The sequence below is a fragment of the Rhopilema esculentum genome, chromosome 16, assembly GCF_057945365.1.
Source record: "Rhopilema esculentum isolate cy_ngs chromosome 16, ASM5794536v1, whole genome shotgun sequence".
NCBI lineage: Eukaryota > Metazoa > Cnidaria > Scyphozoa > Rhizostomeae > Rhizostomatidae > Rhopilema > Rhopilema esculentum.
Window position 1 is genome coordinate 1,732,521 of NC_142830.1, and position 25,120 is coordinate 1,757,640.

The 25,120-nt window shown below is 36.8% G+C and overlaps 1 protein-coding gene across 1 annotated transcript; it reads right to left on the reverse strand.

The window, feature by feature from the left end:
* Positions 1 to 983: 983 nt before the first annotated feature.
* On the reverse strand, positions 984 to 23,603 carry LOC135682549 (uncharacterized). Its single transcript, XM_065197487.2, has 11 exons — positions 23,448 to 23,603; positions 20,918 to 22,933; positions 9,847 to 9,990; positions 9,166 to 9,680; positions 8,262 to 8,336; positions 7,165 to 7,321; positions 4,667 to 4,762; positions 4,197 to 4,292; positions 3,638 to 3,737; positions 2,980 to 3,099; positions 984 to 2,619 (listed from the first exon to the last, which is right to left on the reverse strand). Exons 2-11 carry the CDS (start codon positions 21,384 to 21,386, stop codon positions 2,559 to 2,561), a joined length of 1,833 nt encoding a protein of 610 aa, XP_065053559.2. The 5' UTR covers positions 21,387 to 22,933; positions 23,448 to 23,603; the 3' UTR covers positions 984 to 2,558.
* Positions 23,604 to 25,120: the final 1,517 nt, after the last annotated feature.

Below are 25,120 nucleotides of genomic sequence, written 5' to 3' on the forward strand. Positions count from 1 at the left end.
ATTCGCACTTTGATAGTGCTGGAGTGATGACGTCATATATGTATTCTAAGAGTTTTTCGATTTTGAACATTCAATTTTATATTTTTCAAGGGAACCAATATTATATTTCTGATCTCCTTGGAGTAATACCCAAGAGAGATCGGCAACACGGCGCAGGTTGAATAGACTTTGTAAAGTTAAAGTTGTTGGTGAGATTAATCGCTTTGGATTTAATTTGTCAGAACGGCAGCAGATAAGATTTAGGAGCACTCCCTCAAATACAGTATTCGAGCAGTACACCAAGGAAGGACAACATGATACAAAAAGACAAAATAACGAAAAAACAGACTGCATTCATCCTTCCAGAATGTGATCTCAATTTCCTATTTACTACCACTATATATCTGTTGTGGATCCAAGTTGTTTGGCCAGGAACGTCGCAAGTGGCCAAGGGTGCTATGTCTTATATAAGGGGACAAGTCTCTTAATGCTCTGAAGATAACGCTTCTAAGAAAAGGAACATTTACAGGGGTGGTACGTGCCCTCCAATTTTTGTGACTCTACCATTGGCTCGATGCCCTAAAAACCAGTTTTTTTAGCTTTAACCTTCTGCATTTACAGTTAAAAAAAATGTAAGCGTATATTTGCAGCCAGCATCTTGAAGCAATCAGCACTTCCCCTGAAAAATATTGGTTTACTATAAATGACGTTGGGATTAGGAAGAAGGAGTGGTCATTCACTCTTGCAAAAGGCGTACGAGATTTCAACGAAAACTAAAGGATTTCCAGGGATCTTTTGGTAAAACAGGAGGATTTCCAACAAAGATATTTTCATAGCGTGAAATGGCTCTTGGGGAGTAGAAACGTCACTATTTGGAAAATGAAATGGAAAATTCAGATACAAAAAAGGGCCTGTCTCGGACTAGGTCTTTCAGGGTTTAGATAGTAGCCAGTAGAAAAACAGGCGCTAAGGTGCAGACAATCTGACAAAGAAAAACGAAGAAATTGAAGATGATTGATATAATTGTAAATCATATATTTTCATATATTTGACAATAGATACTTTAATTACATTCTGCTTTTTATGAGTTAAGATACGTAGGATAACGAATCTGTTTTGTAACTGAATGCAACGAGCTTGAATTCTAATGTGCAGACGTGGCATAGAGGCTAGGAAGGCTATACAGGGTCAATTACAAATTAAAGTATTATCTTTAATAGGCAATTTCAATTTCCATCCCATTCGTTCAAAATTTACTCATATCTACCCAGTCTTTTAAGAACTTAAAAACTGTGAACAATGTAGCATCTTTAAAAAGCATATTTGTTTACAAGAAACTGATGTGACAGACGAGACCTCCAAGGTACACCCTAAGGGAAGAAACTTCTGTTATTACCCTCCTTCTCGATTTAGAAGCCTCTTTCTCGATATGGAAGCCTCTTTCTCGATATGGAAGCCCTATTTCCAAAAGAAAGGACTCGTTGACACTCAATCATTAACCATAAAATATATTACACGCAGTGTTAATTTATTCTCAATAAATAAGCTTTACACAAATAAAACAAGATATGCTTTGCTTGCTGACATAACAGATGTTATCATCATAAAATAACACATTCTAACTGTTCTTTGAAACTTTGTTATATAATGTCTGAGCAAAACATACGCGGCTTGTGGGTTTTCATTGACAAAAAGAAACTTGAAATACATCAGATTGTATCAAAGGTTATGTTATGTTTTAATGTAAACAGTTTAGTTCGAACACGAAGTACATCGCCATTAACATGGTAAAGATGTGGTATATTAGCTGAATTTTTTACTCATTTTGTGAGCTTTCTCTTTGTAAATTTTGACTATCTTTTACCTTATCTCTCTTATAAACAACTTGTGTCCCACAACAGCATAGCACTTGCAATAACTTTAGAAACGGTAATTTTTTCCTTTCATCACAGCTGGTATCAGACTCATTATAACGTTAAGGGGAATGCATTTACTACTTTGCCTCGAAAATAAGGCCTCATTTCTACATACTCGCTGATATAAAATATACATATAATTTTTGTACAAGAAAACGTAGACGTCACTTAGTAAATGAACACAGCGAAAAAATATTTTTAGACGATATAAATATTAAAACTGTTCATTTCTCTGCTTATGATATTACCTATTTTGGTTCCTTTTCTTTACTATTTTCATGAACTCTCTAATGTCTCGTGGGCAATGGCACATTTGCAAGAAAACACTTCTACCGATTGCAAACCATGAAAAGCAGTTTACATAATTTCTTTATGGAGAAGCAGTTATTGGCATCGAGTCATGTTGGATGATGTCACTTTCCCGTTCAGCAATGCGCATGTATACTCTTGATTCGAAATCTGCTTGCACTGGTTCGAGACTATAAAACGGACTTCAAAGGGCACATCTCGCCCTTAAATTCCATTCGAATTCAGCCTCAAATTCCAAGACAAGCCTATTTTTTGGAACCAACTTCACACTTATTTTGCCTTTACCATTCGCATGTTCAAAGGGGTGTCGCGATTCCTCCATAAACATCCGTATTGTTAAATTAAATAATTCATCTACTTTGCACATCCATATTCTTGACGATAAAAGACTTCTTGAGCTTTGTAGTATACCAGCCTAGCGATAGAGATTATTTTATTATGAAACTGTATATCCGTTTACCACGTCAAAACAAACAACAACAAATAGCAAAAAATCATTTGGTAAACAAAGGAAAATAAATGGTAATTCCACAGTTTTGTAGATAAAATATCATTCCTGCAAGTGACTGAGACGAAAAGCAAAAATCACTTCATGGAAATCTCATACATTTTGTAGAATTCAATTTGTTTTCCATAGAAATCCTTTAGTTCAAATGGAAATCTCCTATACTATGTGAAAAAGCGAATTTCCCCTTGACTCTAGAATCCATGCTAACCCTTGATTAGTAATAAACACACCAAAGAGAGTTAACTCTCAAAAATCTAAATCTCGTACCTTGATTTTGTGCATTTCCATATGTTAAGAATTCCACATGGCACTTTGTATTCTTTAATTCTGGCTCTTGTCACTGGTCTGAGGTACGATACTTGCTTGGTTACGTATCTTGTGCAGATCCTAGCATAAAAAAATCATAACAAGTTAATATGACTTTAGGGAACATATTGAGAAAAAGAAGAGGAAAAGGCAAGGATTTTTTTGCGAACTGTATTGGATTCGAAAAGTTTTATTCTAGTTGCCCCGATCTTGTAAATTAACTGTAAAAAAGAAAATGCATATTTACAAATATAAAGATAATCTTTCAGTGATGTAGAATCATCGAATACATTTGTTACATTTGTAATATTGGCATATAGTAACATAAAATGTATACCCAAAACCTATACAGGCAAAACTGATTATTAAGTTCCCTTTACAGTAACACTCTCAATATTGTCAGAGCTTTTCAATCAATATTACGCGTGACTATAACATAGCCAGAGCTTACTCTATCTTAATCAGCCGCCTTTTAATGCGCAAGGCTGATAACATTATGATGATACCTTAAAACTGAATCTCTCCTGATCTATTAAGAGAGGAAGTAAATAAAGCGGCAACAAATAATTCTACAGCAATAAGTAGCAATGATATCTGGGGGCTATCAGTAATATATTACCTGTGTTCGCAAGCTTTCCCAAAATATCCATCGCGACATTTGCATTTGAAACGTTTTGCCGTACAAATACCGCCATTCAAGCATGATGGTTTGCATATCGCTGTAACAAAAATAAAATCATTTTTCAATAAGAATAGAACTGCAAGTTCGGATTAATGTTAAATGTAGCGACTTGAAGAGCATAGAAACCCGGAAGAGCATAGATGAACTGATATGTTGATCAAGCAAGAGCATTTATATTTTCAGCATTACAATCTTTTACATTTTCAAATATTCACAGGCTACAGATATAAGTGTTAGTGGTTCAAGTTCTTGACGTGACCATACTTTTACCCAGAGAGAGGGAGTCGCCAGCTCACTGCTATTCCAGGCGTAAGAGCCACGAGGTGCGGTCACATCGAGAGAAAGGACCAGGACACTCCTACAAACTATCTTCGAATGCTAGGTAGATACAAATACAAATACATGCTTATTGAGTTTCGAAGTATTATATATTGACTATAATCACCCCAGAATCGAATAAAGAATACACATAAGCGATGGCGGTTGTGGAACGCACCTTTTTGACAAGAAGCTCCTCCATAGTTTGGGCTGCATTTGCAAACACCAGGAGATAGACAGTTTCCTCCATTTTCGCAGGGTGGGTTACAAATAGCTAAAGCAGACGAAAAATTCAGAATCAAAATATTGTTAACATTGTTATTGGTGCTCAGACATTGTAAGGCAAATTAGAGAAAGCCCCTGGGTATCGTTCATTTTTGCCTTCAAATTAATGGTAAGGAGAATCAATGACAAACATTTACTAATGTTCTTCTGTCAAAATTGTCATAAAAAGGGGCGGGCGTGGGAGAGAACTCAGTCCCCTCCCTCGAGCAAAAAGTTAAAGTTGGGCAATAGACTTATAACTATCCTTGCAAAAGTTGTAGAAATTATTGCCTTTCACTAAGTGAAGGTTTTCCTCTGAAATACTGTTGTAAGATGGGAGCGAGGTAGAGTGCAGAATGCCCGAGGGAAACACATCTCACTTACCTTGACTGCAATCATCTCCACCCCAGCCTGAGGGACAACTACATTTCGAAATGTTGACGCATTTACCACCGTTAAGACATTGTGCACTGCATTCAACTAAGGTACAAAAAGACTTTCTTAAAACTAGAAATTTAAAAAAGTGGACAAAAACTAGTAAAATGTATAAGTACACAAAAAGCTCATAACCCTATCAACATACGTTTTCTTATAATTATCTACCAGCCCAGTGGACTCAAGGTAACTAAAAGTAAAAAAAGCAACCAGTAGATGACGTTCAAAATTTTGCAGCTTAAATGTGGATTTATTCAACATAGGATGGTTACATTTTAGAAACTTGCCCCTGGGCTTTAGGAGAATTTGAGAGATGTGTCACTAAGAATTAATCTCGTTAAGTGTTCATTACTAATGTTTGACGTATTTGTAATTGAAGGGATCATAACGAGGGCAACCTGTCTTAAAAATGGGTCAAATGAAAAATCCAGCTCGTCAGAGAATTCGTTTGACAAGATTTCCAGGCATAGTTAACGTGCGACTATTAAAATTCTGCTGGTAGAAACAATATTTACGAGTGGCATATAAGAGAGCCTTTGGGTAATTTGAAACGAAAACCGCCATATTTTGTTATATGGAAGAATAATATATCACACATTACACATCACCATAGCTTTTGGACCTATTTAAGTGCAAATGTTGTGACAAAGACTGTCTCTGCTTAATCAACATTAAACATATTTTAGAAGTTATTAAATGTTCTGTGGACACATTTCTAGTATCTATCTTCAAGAGGTTGCATGTGGGAATATGTTTCTTATTAAGTTGAAGGTGTTCCAGCATTTGTTTTTCAGTTGATAATGGGAAACATCTAACACGCATAAGTGTGGTAATAGATGCTCGTTGCTTGGATAAAAAAGCTTTTTGGTTTTTACACGTTCGCAAGTCGGAAATTTTGCCATAGTGTTTGATGTTTTATGTTATGGGGCTATTCTATAGTTCAAGAACTACTCTTCTAATCATGCTTCTCTTCCATTAGGAAGTAAATTTATTTTTACTCGACAGAATTTCGTATTTACATAAGTTACAGTAAAATATACATAAGGTGACTGCTCCTACGCAAAAACTGTTCAGTTGCTAGGGCCCAGTAAAACATTGATCTCAAAGCCAGTTTTCACACTGGTTCAACTTCCACATATTTCCATAAAGTTATACTTGCTAGCTTCTTACTTAGGCAAGATCTCCTGATTTTCTGTCTTGGTTTCGGAGAGAGGTTTCAGAATGTGGTGCTAAGGGTCCCTTACTCTGCCATGTGTTCTTATTGGTGTTGTAAAATATGAACAGGTGTATTTAATCGTTTCCTTGACCGCATAGCCAGGAAAGTATTTTTAGTTGCTAGATATAATATTGTGTGAAATAACTGCGACCTCTGCTTGTCTTATGTTTTCGTCCGTGTCTGTGCTGACCGTGTGAAGTCGTCTGCAGGTCATTAGTGATCTTAGGCCTAAGTTAAACGTTTCCTCGTCATCCACTCAAGCTAACTGCTTGCTTTGTTTAAGTCTATACAATTGAAACGTGTCAAAATCTACTTGCAGCAGTAATTGTATAATCATTAGGAATTTCTTCTGATTTCTCAAACAACTCTTCAAACAAATTCTTCGGCGGATAGTTTAGCCTCGGAGTAATATTGTGTCATGTGGTCGGTGTGTTAACCAGGAAATGTAATCTGATACAAAGTAGCTCACAAAATCAGTGTCTTGCACTTCGGGGAGCTGTCTATCACTATCATAACATTATGAGCATTTTCCCAATGACAAAACACTGCAGATTCTACTAAGCTAGTCAAGCGTGTGTCTGGTCGGGACTTAATCCATGAGACGTATGACTGACTGTTCATGCATTTTGAAAAGGCAAAATTTTCCCTAAAGTTTAATGTCTTGCATAGATTTTCCTGACCGAGTCAACCGACACTCTCGGAAAGGGGGGGGGGATATCTTATTATGTTTGAAGGTACGGGGACGTGCCATTATTTAGAGATACCTTTTTTCTGAAAAGTGCGGAATTATCGGTACTAATTTTTGAAATTTGTGCGGAATTATGGGTACCATTTTGTGGAAGTATTGCAGAATTATTAGGAGTGAGATTTAGCATTAACAAAATGAATGTCCGGTTAGAAATAAAAGAATGAAATTTGTGTAATATTGAGGACATGCAAAATCTGGTTAATGATTTTTTATGTGCTTTAGAAATTTTATTTGATCTGCAGAATAATGAGCATAGTTTTCATCATGTTTGCGGAATTATGGGTCACATTTTTCCAAAATGGCACGTCCCCGTCCAAAATTAGGCATAGTTTACCCCCGAGCCGATCTATCTTCAACTGGAAATACTGCTGGTCTTTGAGCTCTTATTTTTACACCATTAAACATGCGAAACTTCTCTTTTCTTATGCCAAAGAGCATGTTCTTTTCATGAGGTACAGATAATCGTAGAACCAACTCGCTAACCTTGCCCAGATCCGTGTTCCTCGTCAACTTCAGATCCATTCTCCTGATCAACGTAATTGTCGGCGCTTCCACTGGCCTCTGTCTCTCTTTCTTCTTTTGACACACGTGGGCCTTCGATGTACGGTGGCGATGGCTGCCTTGTTCTTCTTTGCGATGGCTGAATGAGGTGATTTTATTCAGAAATATATTGAGAGGATATTTTCAAGCAAACTATGATGTCAAAAATGGAGTGTGTTGCCTTTTAGCAAAATGAAAATGGAAAGGCTTTAATTCCACGCTACGTGATGTAAATTTTATAATACAATAGACTTAGAACTATCCTTGGCAGACTTATAATTATAGCAATTCATTTCCAAATTATTCCGAGACATGCTATGCTGTGTATCTATGGTGGATTTAGAGCAAGTTTATTCCAATACTCAGTCCATACATTTTTTACCAATAGGCTACTTTAAACATATGATTTATAGCAACAGAGCAAATCTACTTCAAGCATTTCCAATTACTTTCTACCATGCGTCACCCTCTCCGTACATCCCATGTTGGACACACCCATGGTGATTATATACAGTTTCTACAAGCAGGACACGCCCTTCACAGGAACGGCTTCAGCCACTTTGAAATGAACTGCTAAGCGAAGTTGCATGCACGTGTCAATAGTTCACAGCTCCATTTCATCAATATCTTTTCCGTTTAGCACCCACCCAATATAAGTTTTGTTTGTTTACGGTACATAGTTTTACATTGACAATGACTTGTATATAGAGCATCCTGTTTCAAGTGCCTGGCCAATACAGTTATATTAGCTTAAGTGAAGAGGCTTTCATCGTATCAAATGTATGTTTAAATGAATCAAAATATGAAAACGTGAAGACCGAGGGTATTTGTTTAGACAAATTTAAGCAGGCCGCAACCTTCAGAAAAGAACAAGTAGAAGCTTCCTAATGAACAAAACCATTACCGGTCCTTTACATGGGGCACGCGCAGTGGTGATAAAGCACTATCCGGATTCGCTCTACATACATTGACGGGGGTCATTTATTTCCCCAACCGTAATGAAAAAGCGTATGAAAGAAGCAAAGCCATATAACACTTACAAAGAATATCTGTCTTCCACAATGCTCAAATACCGCAGCAGGATCTGGTACAATTGTAAGCTGGGACACCTGACCCTAGAATGGAGATCGTGAACATCAGAAAATGCCTTCCCAGCTTACAATAGCTACGTATGAAACGACTGTATTCATTATTTACGAATCAAGAGTCTCACTACCACACAATACATGAGTTTCTTGTTTAAAACCAAATGAAACTTAAATTTCGAATCTGGTAAACCGGCTTAACAAAGTATGACATCATCTGATACTGGGGAGAATTTAGATTAACCAAAAAACAAAGAAGATATAAAATAATGATGGAGCTTGTTGGCATACAATTAACAAAAGCTGGGGATCAACCTAAGCGATGAGGTTTTGCATCTACAAAGATATGCAGTGAGCTACTTTAAAGAAGTGATGACTTTAGACCAATGCTATACTCATCATAATTGTTTTACCAGGCCTTTTTGAAATGGCACTGGAGCCCTGTGTGGTTTCACTCTTTTTTCCCTTACCGGACATTATTTTGAAGGTAATTGAAGAAACCTATCATAGAAGGCTATTCGCATCTTAAAATTAAATTGAAAATTTAAGCATGATTCATTTCAATATAGAAAGATAAATTTGTTATTACTTCGAGGTTCCATTACAGCAATTACAATGTGGGCATATAAGTTTGAGTAGAAAGTAGTCATTCCATTACCATGTAACGCTCATAGACCTCCAAAACAACACAAGTTGAGTATGTTACGACATGTTTTTTCTCACATAGATTTCGCAAGGGGTGCTGATTGCAAAATAATCTATAGCAACGACCTGCTTTCAACAAGTAATAAAAAAACCTAAAATATTTAACAGTACCCACAAAAAACTTCTTAAGCATAAACATTGTGAAGTAACTCACCAGGAAATTTTTGCTTGCACCTTCACTCTCGTCTGCTCCAATATAAACCGCTCCGAAAATGTCAAATGACGCAGCCGGTACACCATTCAGGGGAGCTTTACCAACTTTTACACAGCTTTCAGTGACAATCAGTTCGGTTGAAGTCACAGAAATGCCAATTTGATGCCATTCATTCCTCCTCAAATCGACAGCAAATGAATGTGAGGTTCTGTCAAGGGTGACGTCATTTTGTCCGCCATAGTGAACAGTGATTAGCCCTGGGCCTAACTTCAGCCCAAGCAACATACGATTGTTTGCATCATAAAGACTAAACAGAAACCGTGGAAGAAAAAGGGCAGCTTTAATTGTTGCCAGTATTGAAAATTCAGATGGAAATTGCTGCGGAAACAGAAGGTACGTCATCGCACTTGGAGCAGCGCCCAGGCCGTTTCCAAAAAGTGAACCATCACGAAACAGTTTGCTTTGCTTTGTGTTGATGTTCTCTTTCTCGATCTCTTTCAAAACTTCAACTGTCCCTGTCAATGTAAACGGCCTAATGTTAGGGAAATCTTCTGAGAGATACTGCGCAAAAGATAAAATTCAAAACAACTTATTCTTGGCTCTGGCCTCTATAAACAGATATTATCAAAGCAAAAATACACTTGGCCTTTTTAAAAACGAAGTAAGTGTCAAAGTACATACCGACACAGCCAAAAGTATTACATTTCTTCGATTCCATATGAGGACCACGGCAAAGCTGCTTTGAAATACATTGCCTCTTTCGTCTTCGGATTCCTCCTCCACAGCTGCTAGAACAGGTGCTCCAGGTCGACCAAGGCTTCCATCCTACCATAATTGTAAGAATAAGAGGTTTAAAATATATCGACACATGATCTGGTTAAATCAAAATATTAAATTTATACTATAGATATAGCCTCATCAAATAAATTTTCGGGTTGCCCTTCTTCTTTGACCAATTTTGAGGCCCGTGTTCTTACAAAATGGGATTTTTAAAAAGGTTGTAAATAACCATTATATGACAAGCTGCAAGTTTATTGACTAATAACGAGCTAATGTTGAATCCTTAACTTGAATCTAAGAAAGAAGGCTGACGATTTCATGATAGCAGTTGATCCGACACATAAAAATTTCGAATATTAAAACAAAGGTGGATAAACTTAGTGCAAATTTTAAAAGCTGCCTCGCAAATGGTGAAAGAATCAAATAATTGAAAAATTTACAAAGGCTTCCTTGATAGGGAAGGAAGACATAAATATACAATAAAATTCCTTCCACAACCATCAGCAAACGCTGTCCTTAGAATTATAGAAACTTTGCAACATCCTTTTTCTTTCGGGGCTGCGGCCGCTTCAGGATGCCGACGTTTATTTTTAGTTGGTGCATTATCAAGAACTGATGACAAATTTTACGAAAATCGCGAGCAACTTCAACTTGTATTTTGACTGTTAACGGTTGGAATAATTAACACAGCAAGGCAATCTTAGTTTAGGAATTTCGCACGTTTGTTATAAATCATAAGCCGATTATCCTTAGCCCTTTCTGTAACTAAAAACAAAAGTGGACTCATCCTGACAAAACAGAACAATATGGAAACATGACATGCTCCCAGGCTATACGGCATTGCTGAAGTGTGGACAAGGGTGACAATTTGATGCCATTAACGCAATATTACTTTTAAAAGCAAAAAATGACAATGACACAAAAAATTGTTTTGAAGCGAGAATTTGCAGCACTGAAAAGACCAGAATCTTGCGAAATAACAATACGAAAGTACTTTTTCCTGGGAAATATTCCAGAGAGAAATATTCGATAATACGGAAACAACGTGCAGAGCCCTTTCTTAACCGTCCAAAAGTTTCTTCCTTTCTGTGAGCGATTCTTTTAATAGGAAAATCTTTCGAAGTTTAAAGCTCGCGCTGTATCACTATCATAAGACCATAGTCTTGTGTGAGGGCACAGAAGGCTACACAAGCGAGGTGCACATCCTCTGCTAGGGATACTGAAATGACTAAAGGACAAGGGGGCAGTAAAATGGCATTAGAAAAAAATTCCTAGCTTCTACTTATTCTTTCTTTGTACCTGTCATTTTATTTCAATTTTCTGTAGGTATCTTGTACATTGGCTAACTTTCCTGCTTCTGTCCTTATGTCTAATGGCAAAGCCGAAAAAATAGGCACTGCTAAAATTGAGGTCGTTTCTTTCAGGTGAGTCATTTGACATTTTCGGAGTGGTTTATATAGGAGCAGACGAGAGAGAAGGTGCAAGCAAAAAGTTTCTGATAAGTTACTTCATCAATGACGTTCTTCCTTCTGATTAGTTTTGAATCATGCTTGTAGTTTTAATAATAGTATAATTCTTAGATCTATAACGTGATCTATAGCAAGAATTTATGGCAATACCACAATATCCGTAAACAAGGCAGTGTATGTTCGTTGTCATAGTAAACATTTCTTCAGGCAAATAAACTTTGATGCACTCAAATCAAATCAGCTGTTTGCTAAGGGAATATAATCAACGACAAGAGAAGTGAAAGTTGTTTAGATCCTCTCACGAAATACATAGTAGCAAAGGTTGAATGTGAAATTCCCCCCTCACATGGAAGCGAGTCTATAAACATCACGTTTCCAGTTTTGAGTCTCGACATAGCAAGGTGACGTCAGCACCCTAAGGAAAACCACCGTGGATGTCATGTACAATTTAGTTAATGTCAGTCTATAAAACATGTCGTGTTACTGGCTGTGAAGAAGAAATATTTTGCGCTTTACAAATCCTTGCCAGTAGAAAAAATCGTTTACGGAGTTTTCGTATCCTGTAATAATTCATTTTAATAAGATTGGAGCCCCTTTTTCATCTAGCGGTGCAATAAAACAACAGGTAAAACTTCCTATGCATCACACAGGCACAGAATTTAATACCTCAAACCTACCTTGTAATCTTGTTTACGTTTTTATGCCACACTGTTTAATTGCGTATGAAGGGAAGTTATGTGAAGCAGCTAGCTATTTTCTATACTGAAGATTTCCATCACTTTTTATTGATCACACAAAATAGGCCGAAAAGGCAGCTTTGAAGAGCTATGCTGATTGCATTCTCTTTTTTCTAGAAAACAAGTTCTGCTAAAAGAATATCAACCAAAACTTATTATGTGGGACAGTATGCAGTAGGTTTGCAGTTTCACGGCCCATTTTTCTAAGTATGGCCCATGGGTTTGGGAATGGTTCTGCGAATCGCGGTTTCATATAAGATACGTCCTGCGTTTTTTGTAAAACATGGCTTTATGCGCTTGCGGATCGCGCATTTTAGAGCCCCTATATAAGGTCCCCTGCAATAAAACACACTTTTAAAGTTTGAGCATCACGACTGACCAAAAAATTCTGCCATATTCCTTGCCTGCGATCCAGGCTACCATATGTATAGTTTCCATTAAGCAGTAAATGAGACAGATGTTTGAACAATCCTATATGTTTTTATGATCTAAGACTTTCGTGGGTGATTTCATCGGAAGTAAAACTGGCCTAATTACTGGACGCCTAGTTAAAATGGCGTGACATACTTCTTTACCTATAACAAATCGTAACTTCTAATATGAGTTGACGTCGTTTCTTTAGAAGGTATTATAAGTAGGCGACTATGGCAAGGATGCTTGCCTGAACTTAATACACACGAATCGTTGTGCCTGGATTATTAGGTGTGAATCTTTTAACTGGAAGGAGATAGGAAAAAACCGTCAAATCCTATTTTCGCTTTGCCAAATATCCTGTTACTGAAAACCTACAGCGAAGAATTACCTTCGTGGTGCTTCACGACTTTTGAAGATCCAAAAGCGGGCAAGCCCTACCTAGTCTCAGCCCACATTCCCACAATATCAAAGACGTATACGTACTTAGCATTCGAAGTTTTCTCTATCGAAACATCGTTTGTTATAGGCTAGTTCATAAAATATAGGCATTTTTAAAAAACATTGAGGGGGGGGGGGGCTGGTAGAAGATTAAAAAAAGCTGTGTAAAAATTCATAACATGGTCGTTATTATAGAGAAACTACTATTAACAATTCAAACAAAATACTATTTACGACCGCAAAATATGTATCTATGTTCTGACGCTTTAGACTCTGAAGAGTGACGGACGGAAAAATTTAGATGACACAAAATGTTTGCTTTCTTCAAAGTCATTTTTCTATTTACGATTCGTTAAAATCGATACCTAGCGGGCCCTTTTCTCATCGGTGGTTGGTTTTCCACAAGTATTTTTTGTCAGACTTGTTCCATTTAGAAGCCGTCTTGGCACCAGTTGCCTTGGATTGCATAAGCTTTTGGTCAATTGTCTAATCTCACTTTGAAAAAATGCAAAAATTTACAATAATGATAGAATTTGAGAGATTCTGGCAGGATTGTATGCATTGAAAGGTATTTCTTACAAGGTTTCGCCTTTAAATCTTAGTATGCAAAGGATTACGAGGCTTAAACAACACTAAAAGAAGTGACTAAGCCAAGCACAGATTTATATCTACGTCTCAATGCTCACATTTTGTTCACACTGCTCCTAAGCGTTCACGTTGATCCAAAATAAATGCACAAAAAACCAATAAAAACGGATATTTTTCTCCGTTTTATAAGCAGTGTGGACAAAAAAATCTATGTATATTTTTGTAACGGAGTATTGTGACCGTGTACTGGATATCCACAAAAGCGGATAAGAATTATGTTCATGCAGAAATTTGCGTTAAATCGCGAAAAATAGTCATGTTGTGCCTAGACACTGACAAGGCATATAAGTCATTATACAATTTGCAGAATCAACCTCTAATAACTGTCTCCCTTTTCAGTTCAATGAATGGACACGATGCTGTTGACCAGTTCATAGAGCCCTAAATAACATTGACGTAAGGTTTCCTTCCTCGCATGAATCTAACAAAGGGGCAGTACTTGCGCGATATACTGTTAGCCCATTTTCTTCCAGGCTCAAGGGTAGTAGTCCAACTGAAAACAGTCTGCAAACAACGTAGACAAGCTTACAGAGCATCTGAGAACTAGAAGAACTATCAATTTCCCTTCTTCAAAAAACCAACGTCAAACTAATTTCTTAATCAATAGAAGTTCTTGTAGGAGAGGAAATATTTTGAATTGAAAATGTCATGAGAAATAACGTGACTGCTGTCGCCAGACGACTATAGAAGATACATAACAGATTCCCAGACTGCAAGACCGCACTACTCTACCCACATATTTATTCCGCTTCAGTCTTGCGACCATAATCACACGCAGCAAGAGCGCCGTCCCGTTGATCGCACACTCGAGCGGCAAAGAAGACAACTAGCAAAGAATAAATCGCAATATTGCGATCAATTTATCATACAATACCTTGTAACCACATCATTGATGTGGCTTATAGCGTCTTTCGTACAAAGTTTGATGCTAAGAGGTAGGGGGTGAGTAATGAGTTGAAAGTGGGGTGGGGGTAAAGGTGGGGGTTGGGTTGGGGTGAAGGTTTGTGCGAGTGCGGTGGAGGTGGCGTCGGATCAACTGATTTTTATAGTTGCTGTGCAACGCAACCTCTTTCTAACTGTTATTTTACCCTGTATATTTTGATAAGCACCGCGAAAAACATTCTATCTAACTGCATAGGCCGGAACAACCGTTAGTTTTCGGCTGGCTGGATATGACAGGCGTTTAAAATAATGTGTTGTCCGCCGTCGAAAGCAGACAGGTTTGTAGCTGTCTCGTCAGCTTCCTGAAATTCAGAGACAAGTTTCTCCATTACTAAACAAACTAAAACGTAGATGTGACTATCAACCTAACCTGCCTGTCAGATGTCCACAATACGGCTTGAAAATGAGCACAGCTCGAGAATATGCAAACATTTATATTGGTGTCGCCAGCATTTTATGCTTCTATCCAAAAATGTTTGCTTTCCTTTTATTAACCATGTTTGAACAACTTAAATAGAATCAGCTTTCCAGTTTTTCCCATGAGATTTTCCGGTACACTTTAGAATCTCGATTCAATATGAAATGTCCCTATTTGCCGTGAGGTGCCCCGCCGAAACGAATCTGTTTTGAAACATTCAATTCAACAGGAATTGTAGTGGCAATGTGAAAGGAAGATAAAAACAATATAACAAAGTTATATCTCAATAATTAAATCCTGTAGTACAAGAAAAACATTTTATTGCATTGACCAGATAAGAAACACCTTTCAGTTCATTTGAGTATATTGAGAAGCCCTGCATTGGCATATCCTACAGAGGAAGTTGAATCAAACAGTCTTGTACCACTATATCAACAATTTCCCTTGCCCATTCAAAACTCTTACCTTGCATAATAAGCGAAGCAATATGAAAGCAATTGACCCGCATCATTTTCAGGAATATATATCAATATCTGATGCATAGAGATGATCTAGGACAGCGGTTTTCGACATTTAATTATTGTTTATCAAGCTTCGTTTTAAATACACACAATCTCACCCATTGCAAAGAGGAGACCAAGAAAATCTGCCCTTGGTCAGGCACCACCATGGTATCCGTATTGGTGTTACAGTTTGAGTTGATGACAATATTTTGTTCAATACAAGAAAATATTCATGCACTGAACTGATATTCATATACTCAAAACAAAAGATAGTATTTTTCAGCAATGCCCCACCACACATCATCCTAATGTATAGGTACCAGCTAAACCCACCCCATTCTACCCCCAACTCCCACTTCAAGCCAGGATCGCAGTGTCGAGTTAGAGTTCCATCTGTTGGACCAAGCTGACACAACATAAAGTCATCCTTTCACCCAAAGGCAGCGCCAGTTCCGATATATGTAGAAAAGTTTGTAGATCGATCTTGCATGAAACTGCCAATAAGCTCTTAAAAATGCCGTATAAAATATCCTCAATCAAGCTTTCTAAAATTAGTGTTTAATTAGGTTCCTCCATATCAAATGTCGAATTCGATTTGGATCATCGCTTCAAACTTGACCTCTGACGCCTATTGACTGATGCTCACAAAAGACTAAAACTATTGCGCTAATGCTCTTAGTATACTCTCAGCTGCTTTCAAGAGAATGGTTCAGTTTTTATTGCTAATATAAGCTAACAGATTTTTGATAGGCTTTGTTCACTTAAGAGTAGATCATCCACTGAAAACATGGGTAATAAGGAAACGTATGTTGAGATGTTTAAGTTAATTATTGCTGAATAACGTTGATCTATATGGAGACTCGATGCTAAATGCGTGCCTACAATCAACGATGAACCTTTAAAAAGAGAATGAAAAAACATAGGACAAAGTAAGCTTATAGTAAATCTGTTCTACGCTAACCAAAACATAGTGATGTCTTTCAGCAGGCATTGTCAACAGCATTCATTAATTAGTAATCATTAATGCCGATTAGTAATCGATGCTTCAAACATGACTGTTATAACTTTTATTCCTTTCTGATGTTTCTTTAAATATACTACTTCTAAGACGGTTTTTAAACAGCTTTACATTTAAACAAAATAGACGAAGGTTGCGTGTTAGTGCTCCAAAGATGTCTAATGAATTCACTAACTTCCTTTAAAATTTAATCCACGAGTACTTGTGGGTATCAATGCCTTGCAAATCGGAGTGACCCAGTCTAATGCTTCTTTAGGGGCAGGAAGAAAAGACGACACCTAGGACACACAATGAGATTGCTAATACAGGGTTAGGCTCTTAAGGAAGACCAAAACAAAGCTCAAGAAGTTGGCACTGTCTCTTAGGAATAGCTGTCTTTCACGTCAGGGCTTATACACCCATGAGCGTATGCTAGTCTAAGTTGGATGGCACCACGGAAGGCCTAAGGAACTTTCACGATCAGAATTACCCGTTCTGAATTCAATACTAGAAACCAACATGTGTAGACTTAAAAAGATAGCATAATTCAATTGGGAGGGATACAGGAAGGCCGCCCTGGGAACCTGTGTTTAGATTATTTATTATATCGTTTTATAATTTAAACTGGATTTGTGGTTTATAATGGCATCATTAAGGGTTTTATATGTGTTCAGCTTCCTCTTTTTGACAATTAGGAAGATCAACTCTATTTAACGTTGTCTACTTTTACCACTAATTAGAGAAAGGTTCAAAAGATCAGCTCAAATGTCAATATATGACGTAAAATAGCTAATGACATTCGTCAGCAGATTGCCATTTATGGTATCACCTGATGCACTATGGGAAATTGTTTAGGACAATGCCATACATGGTCGCAGACTGAAAAAGTATGAGGAATTTCCAAAACTTTAATTGATCAGAATGTACTATGCTTGAAGTTGCATATCAAAATGCTATGTCAAGAGTTTTGGGGTAAAGGAAATACCTTATAGGATCGTTTGTCTATTTGAAATAATAAGCTGCCAAAATTTTTGAAGATGAATCAGATTGTTCAGATCTGTGAATATCTGGAGATAAAAATTAAAACTAAATGATACCATAGATGAAACATGTCCTGTTACAAAAAATTGGGTGTTACGGAAGTAAATAATGAGTGTTTCATTATGTACTTTCGAGTGCTTTGTTTTTCTCCTTGAATGAAGTCCCATTTTTTAATATATCAAACATCTTTCTAGTCTTTTTTCTGTTTTTTAATTTTGTTTTCTAGCGACAGTTAAGAATCTAACGCTACTAATATAGAACTTCAATGTATTATAATTTCAAATTAATGTCACTTTTGAAGAAATAGAGAAGAAACTTCTTGTAGCAGAAATCAGAAAAGATCTTTCAACAAACTTCAAGGCATGACACCCACGGAAGATTAGTGACTCATTATTGCATAAAGTACGAGTTCACGCATTTTAGGGATTCAGGGAGGTGCTTTTCGAATCCGAGAGGAATTTCAGTGTCGCATTTGCACAATTCCGTTTACTCTCCGGCAACCCATACCTAAAGCATTGATCTGGATACGATGAATCACTATTGATCACGCCATAAAGAGATATGCAAGCACACGAAAGACAACACCTAGCACCAATGTGAGGTGAAAGCCCTTGACTCTAGCTTGTTGCAAACACCATAGACAAGAGCTGATTCGAAAGCCATCAATCTCCAGACCTATTTAGCTAAAAACTTTACAAAAGTTCCCTGAATAGGGATATCTCATAGAAAATGCACAAATCTTAAGATTAAGGCAAGAGTTTTCTATGAAAATCATATGAATTTTATAAACCATTTTTAAGGGAGTTCTTACAAAAATTGATTTGAAACGTTTGAAAGCAATAATAACAGTTAAAGATTCTGGCAAATTTTTTTAATTCCATCCAGCAAAATCCTTTTTGTTGAATAAGTTAAGTTTTCAGCAAGCAAATTTATACGTGAATTTCCTTAACAAACCTATAAGCATGAAAATTTTGGCGAGTATTTGTTTATTAAATTTTTGAAACCGTCTTAGAAGTAGTAGATTTAAAGAACCATCAGAATGAAGTAAGAGCTTCTAACCTCTTCAGAAAAAGCTTACAATATTTAACTCATCTTAATAATCAAAATGGAATTATTTCAGGGGTGACTTGATATATCCATAAACGAAGTATAGGCAAGATTTTACATCTAAGAATGATCTGAGCTTTTGCTGATTTCTCTTAACATTTTGTTTGTTTTTTTTCGATATGTTTTTGAAGGAGCAAGGGTGTATGCACGGGCGTGTCTTTGATTCCTGTTGTCGGTTCATGATTCACAAATACTGCTATATTTTGAGGAAGCAATTGCATTTCGCTTTTAAACCACATAGCCACGACAAGTGTTCCTTATGAACCGTTAACCACTGGTTAACGTCTGGACACAGCCTTTACAAACATATATCCCAGAGACTCATTAAAGTTTAACAGTGAATTCTGCGTAAATACCTTACAGGCTAGTGTAATAGTGAGACGATACGAATCTTGGTTGATCCCTTGATATCTTATAGACGGGATTAGAAATTTACCTGGTTTGGAAAAGCTTGACTTTGAAGCTCTCATAAACGAAAGGATCAATCTATCGACGATTAATTGGGGTTTCACAAGTATTTTCAACACGGTATGTCAAGTGTGGTCTAAACTTGTTCACTACTTTCTCGATGATACTAAAGTGGTTTCTCACATGGGTATTCTTTTCATGTCGGTGACATGAGCCAGTTTTCAATAAATTTCAGCTTGACCTCGTCACATAGGAGAGCCATTAATCGGCACTATTAAAGGTGACAAGTAAAACACACATTACCAAGATTGCTTCGAAGTATTCAGCGTTAACCAGTGTTACTGCTGACAAAAAGCGCTTTTCTCTTAATAGTATCGATAGCCGAAATTGGAAATCTTTAGATTTTAATAGGATTATGTATAAAACTTAAGATTCAACTTTATCATCATCTCCGATTAAAGGCGATGTCAGCCGTTTGATTTTTAGTGTTGTAAAAAACTGAGAAAATTGTCCCCGATGTTGTCCTCAAGAGGGGTTTTCTGTAATTTATAATGTGAAATGTCAAAATTCGGCAAATTCTTTTAGCATTCGGATTTCAGAAAAAAAGAAAAGCATTCAATTGAAAAACCAGGAAAATATCTAGGACTCTGTCGAATGTCAGCTGACTAAACGTAGCATCTTTTCAGAGGGGTGTTACAGGCCTATTTTCAGACGAGCATATTTTAGAGAATTGAAAGCTAATTCACTAAGAAGCGAAATAATCATATGACAATGGGTGAGAAAACCGATCCAAAATAATTCTACTGCCCTCGGATTTGCGTTTGAGATCGCAACGTCTTTGAGGACTTTGTAGACGATGAATACGAAAAGAAAAAATGAATATGTAAACCAAAAAATAACAAAAATCTGAAAGTTCACCATGAGATCCTCAGAATTCGGAGAGATAAGAAGAATTTATTGGGAAAATCCACCAAATTGTAAGAGAACTCAGTTCCAGTTAGCTGTTTACGAGTTTTCTCAGAGAAAGAACTGTTTTCAAAGACAAAACGTTAAAGGGCTAAATTTGCAGCAGAAAGCGTCCTTCTTAAACTTAAATTGACTTTCACTGGGCGTAATGGAAATAAGTTTACGTATTTGTGTGAAATAAAAACAAACAGATATGCACAAGAATGTTGTTTATACGGCCAATTGAGTTCTCGATTGTTGCCTTGGAGTATTATCAAATAGCAACGTTTTAATAAACTCAAGTAAAATAGATTCGCAACCTCATGTCAAAACAAAACAACCATATCGACAGCAAAGGATTTTGGCTACCAAATGTAATGTTTTTCTATATGGGTTTTGATTCATGGGAGAATCACTTAATTTTAATATACGTTTGTGACAAAGAATTCTCGAAAAACCGAGGGACGGAAAAACTGTTAAGATGATGCGGTTTTGTTAATTGCTAACATTCGTGTAAGGGCGGCATTAAGGAATTACATATATTTGAGCAGAGGAGAGTAACTGCAAACATAAGCCTCTTCTCGTACATTAGGGAAGTTCAGCGAAAAGCCACAAATAAACAAAACAAAAACCGATATGAAATTAATGAAACTCTACCAATGACAGTTTTGTACAATAAACAATAGACTAATATGAAAATAACTCCGATGGGCAGTGTGTAAACCAAGGATTTCCCATATTGGCAAATGAAAATCCAAACAAAACAGGTCCGAAAGAATAGCTTTGAAGCAGAAGGCAATTGGCCAGGGTTTTACAAAATTCAGCTTTGAATCGACATGTTGTAATACATAATCGTAAATTTTTCATTGATAAGTTGAAAAGATAAAAATTTAAATTTCACGTACCTAATGAAAGTAAGATCGCCTCTTCTGATGGTGCGTAAAGGAGTTCTGCAGCTCCGAATGCTCCGAGGTATTTCGCAACCAAATATCCACTATTATTGTTAACACTCAAGAAAAGTATATAAGTCTCCCCAATCTCAACTGAAGACCAACAGCGTCTTCTGTCACCAAAACCAAGGGCTGATATGACAAGCTTTTCCCTTTCTTGGACTGAAGGGCTTCCCTTTGCAAGAAGCTCCTCTATTTTTGACCAGCCCTTTAAAATAGACAGTACTTCAAAGTTGGCACCGTACAACCCCATTCGAGTATTTGGTATTGGAAACTTGTTGAGTGTCCTCGTTGACAAAACTACCTCTGCAACTGCAGCTCGATCCTCGATTGTATGAGGCCTCCATTTGTTATCAAGAAGAGTTATACAAGCTTGACAAGATACAACGGTAAACAGCAGTGCTATGACTTTGGTGCAAATCATCTTGCTATACTAAAAAGGGCACGGACTTCTGTCAGCACCCTGTCACTATCACGAAGCCAAGGTTTTATCGCGGTATATGATCCTGTAAACTTACCCTCGTGTAGTCTCAACCACTGTAGATCGAATAGAATTACTCGTAAGGTCGAGTGCACTTCTCAAGTCTTTACCAATATAGCTGGCATTAATCAAACGGCCTTCCGTGACACGGGTCGACAGCTCAGCTTCAACTTCTTCTCAATATCTTAGTCTGTTGAGTAGCATTTATGTCGGGCAAAAACTTCTTAAATATCACCGCTGGAGTCAGGGGGGCACTTACGTCGACTGCTTGTGTTGGTGGAGGCGCCTATGAAATGCATGCAACCGCACTATACGGGAAGTTGTAAAGGAGGTGTTGACACAACAAGGTAAAGCTTAGAAACATGAACCCAAGCTCGGCAGACGATCCTGACAGTTATAACCCCCAAAAGTAACAAATGGCCCTCTTCCGTCTTGACGTATTGGTTGCTTCAAAGATTTATTGGTACGGAACACACAGCAAATCCCCCTGTTCTGCAGCTAGAAATCGATGCAGTTATCGTCCATGAAACGGGGGTGACACAATGCTGTTATTTGGATTTCATTACTATGCCATTGACGTAGACATCCAATTTTTTCTTTCATTTCCAGAAAATGGAATCTGGGTGGAAAATCACAGCATACTTTCCACTGAGAATTGCCCAAAATACACGACAAAATCCCTTCATATAGCAACAGTTCAGATTTTTCTCTGTCTTTAAAATTAGAAATTAATTTTCTTTAAGGAATTAATCTGGGATTTTCTCTGAACCTTGTGAAAATGCGGTCGAATTTTTCATCCTATCCCTTATGTAATATTGACATTATTCCAAACTCAATCAAACAAGTTGCCGTACTCTTTCTTATGTCCGCGGTCTTAGACAGTTTGTAGTGTATCAACGAATTTATCAGAATACAAAAGTTTGTGAAACAAATTATTGACATTCACCTTCGAAAGGTTTTTTATCCCACAGTCGAACTCCAACGGGATTCTCATCTCTTATTCAAAAGCGAATAAAATATAATTCGAATCCAACGGCGCGACTTCAGGGGACACTGGACTTGCTCGTTTTCAGATCAGCTTACACAGTTCGTCAGCAAGCGATACAATCTCTCACTTTGCTAATCCGCAAACTTTTACGACGGATTTCGTTGGATTTTGCAAGCTAAACTGTCATTAAACCAAAGGCCCATTCAGTTCCGTGCCGCAATTCTTGGTTTCTTATGCCAAATATCCACAGTTCCACTCACCTAAATTGCAATAATTGTGCCAGTTCTCTTGATATCAATAGGCCTATTGCCCCCCTCTCTTACTACATAATATTATATATCATATTTTAAACGCATTTAAGACGGTTAGATGCGAGAACTGTACATCGATGTTTGCATTACAGTCTAAACTTACCATAAACATTAATTAATGGCTGCTATCTGAAGTTTAATGGAATAATTATCGAAAAGTACCAATTTGTGGCTCTATCTGTCACCTTTACCTGCAAAAAAATGTTTTAGAACTGCATTATTTGCTATTGCATAAGGAGTTCAAGATAAGTACTGAAAGTCGCTGAAATCATCCATGAGATAACTTTGCTCGATCACACTCATATGTAGATGAAAAACAAATACTAAATTCTACTAGCTTTTTGTCGAAAGACTCTTCCGGAAGGAGCTAGAGATCAACTGAAGTTCGACTATCATTTTTGCTTTTAAATTTAATACCATAGTTCATGATACAGAAATCAATAATCAGAAAATTATAATACTTTATTGTTACTTTACGAAAATATAATGTTATGCTAAATAGTAAAATTTGATGGGTTGAGACAAGAGACTTGAAAAACTGTTACCACAATCATGATTCTCAAACCATCATCGACAAATGTCTTAGAACGTTTCTTATAAAAGAACAAGTGTCTCGTAAAAATCATTAAAGGTTAAAATGTTTGCAATAATAAGCTTCAGAAGATATTTCTAGCTCCTTGATTTCATATATTGAATAGCTTTTACCTTGTCAGTATTTTCATTGAATTTATTCTGCAATCTGAAAAATGCACCTGAAGGTTGCTTGAAAAAGTTTTCTTTGGTTCGTGTTTAAAAGGCAGCTGACCCCAGTCCAGAAAAACAAGAATTAGAAGAATTCAAGCGCGGAAATTTGAAGATCTTCCCGCTTCTCCGCGTCTTCGCGTCTTCGCGTCTCCTCGTCTCCGCGTCTCCGCTTCTCCATTTGGTTCGCTATTTAAGCGCTCGGTCAAATTTCGATCAAACAGCCCCCTGGTCATATTTTCCCGACCATGATGCACTGTAACTGTTATGTCTCTAGTATGTAATTCAAATGGAGTATAACAACAGCAACAACAATAAAGACTGTGAAACGTACAACAACAGCAATAATAGCATGTCTCTTTAGTTACAAACATAAAAGAAAGCTACAAACAAATATTCAACAGACACTGGGAATTAAATCCTTTTTTATATCAGATTTAATAAAAGATCATTTTTCTGAAAATATTCTTAGGGACAGGTTTTTTAGTGCATTCCTAAGATTGAAACAAATTCAATTCGTAGTAAAGTTCTGCTTTCTGGGCTCACATACAAATGTTCCGATTTAGTTTTAACAATGGAATTCATTTATCATTGGAAAATGATGGCTAGTGATAGCATCCTTGATTCGCGAAGGTGGAGCAAAGGTAAAGCTAGAACTCCTAAAATAATTAAGAAAGGAGATATATAGAAAGTATAGATATATAGAAGATAGTCCCAAAATTACAAACTTTTATTTTAACAGGACCCTTAGTGATAGCAGTATTATCTTGACTGAAAAGGCTATCCTGTATAAATATGGTAGATTATTGTTATTACTATTATTATTATTATTATTATTGTTATTATTATTAAAATGATTAGATGTTTACTAAATTGTAAAAAGTGAGGGGCAATTCACTCTTGTAAATAGCAACCGAGATTTTCACAAAAATAAAAGGATTTGAAAGGATATAAAGATAAAACAATAGGATTTCCACCGAAGAAGATATTCATGGACTGATTTGCCAATCGGTACAAAACCTTTATCAAAAAAATGATTTTGGTTTATACTTTTTCGGAGTCAGGTGTTAAAAGTCATTTTAAATGTTTTTGTTTGCTTTAGCTGAAGATGAAGAAAATTGATCATAATGGTATGTTGCTTTATTACCTTCCTAGTAATGCTTGGTGCTTGATTGACTTTGATCAAACAAGAAATCACAATCCAGTTACTCCCCGTGGAGACTCCATTAGTGGATTGCTGAGCTCATGAATTGAAACATGACTGCAACACTTTTTTAGCTACAGTTGCCATCAGACTACAGGTGAGCTGCAGAGCAAACATGTTTTGCAAAGAACGAACGATTAACGAGATAGAAATGGATTTAGTAATCAAAGATAAACAAACCCACCAAAGCCTATGAAATTTTGTATACACCACTCAATCAAAATGTAATCTGTACATATGGGGAATGACTTTTGCGCTCAGCTTTGCTTTGTTGCAAATATCCCTGGTGCTTCAGATCCAGTTAACAGAACAATACGCAGGGTCTATTACGTAAAAAAGCAACAAGGACGAGTGATAAGAAAAGAAGTAATCGCTTCTTGATTACATGCTTCAATTAAAAAACAAAACAATGCCGAACAACCACCTTATGGCT

Coding starts and splice junctions, on each gene's coding strand:
- LOC135682549 (XM_065197487.2), bottom strand. CDS start 21,386: ATGATTTGCACCAAAGTCATAGCACTGCTGTTTACCGTTGTATCTTGT. Junction 8,337..9,165: donor GTGCAAGCAAAAATTTCCTG/GTGAGTTACTTC, acceptor TCTCCATTCTAG/GGTCAGGTGTCCCAGCTTAC. Junction 7,322..8,261: donor GTGGAAGACAGATATTCTTT/GTAAGTGTTATA, acceptor CACCTCATTCAG/CCATCGCAAAGAAGAACAAG.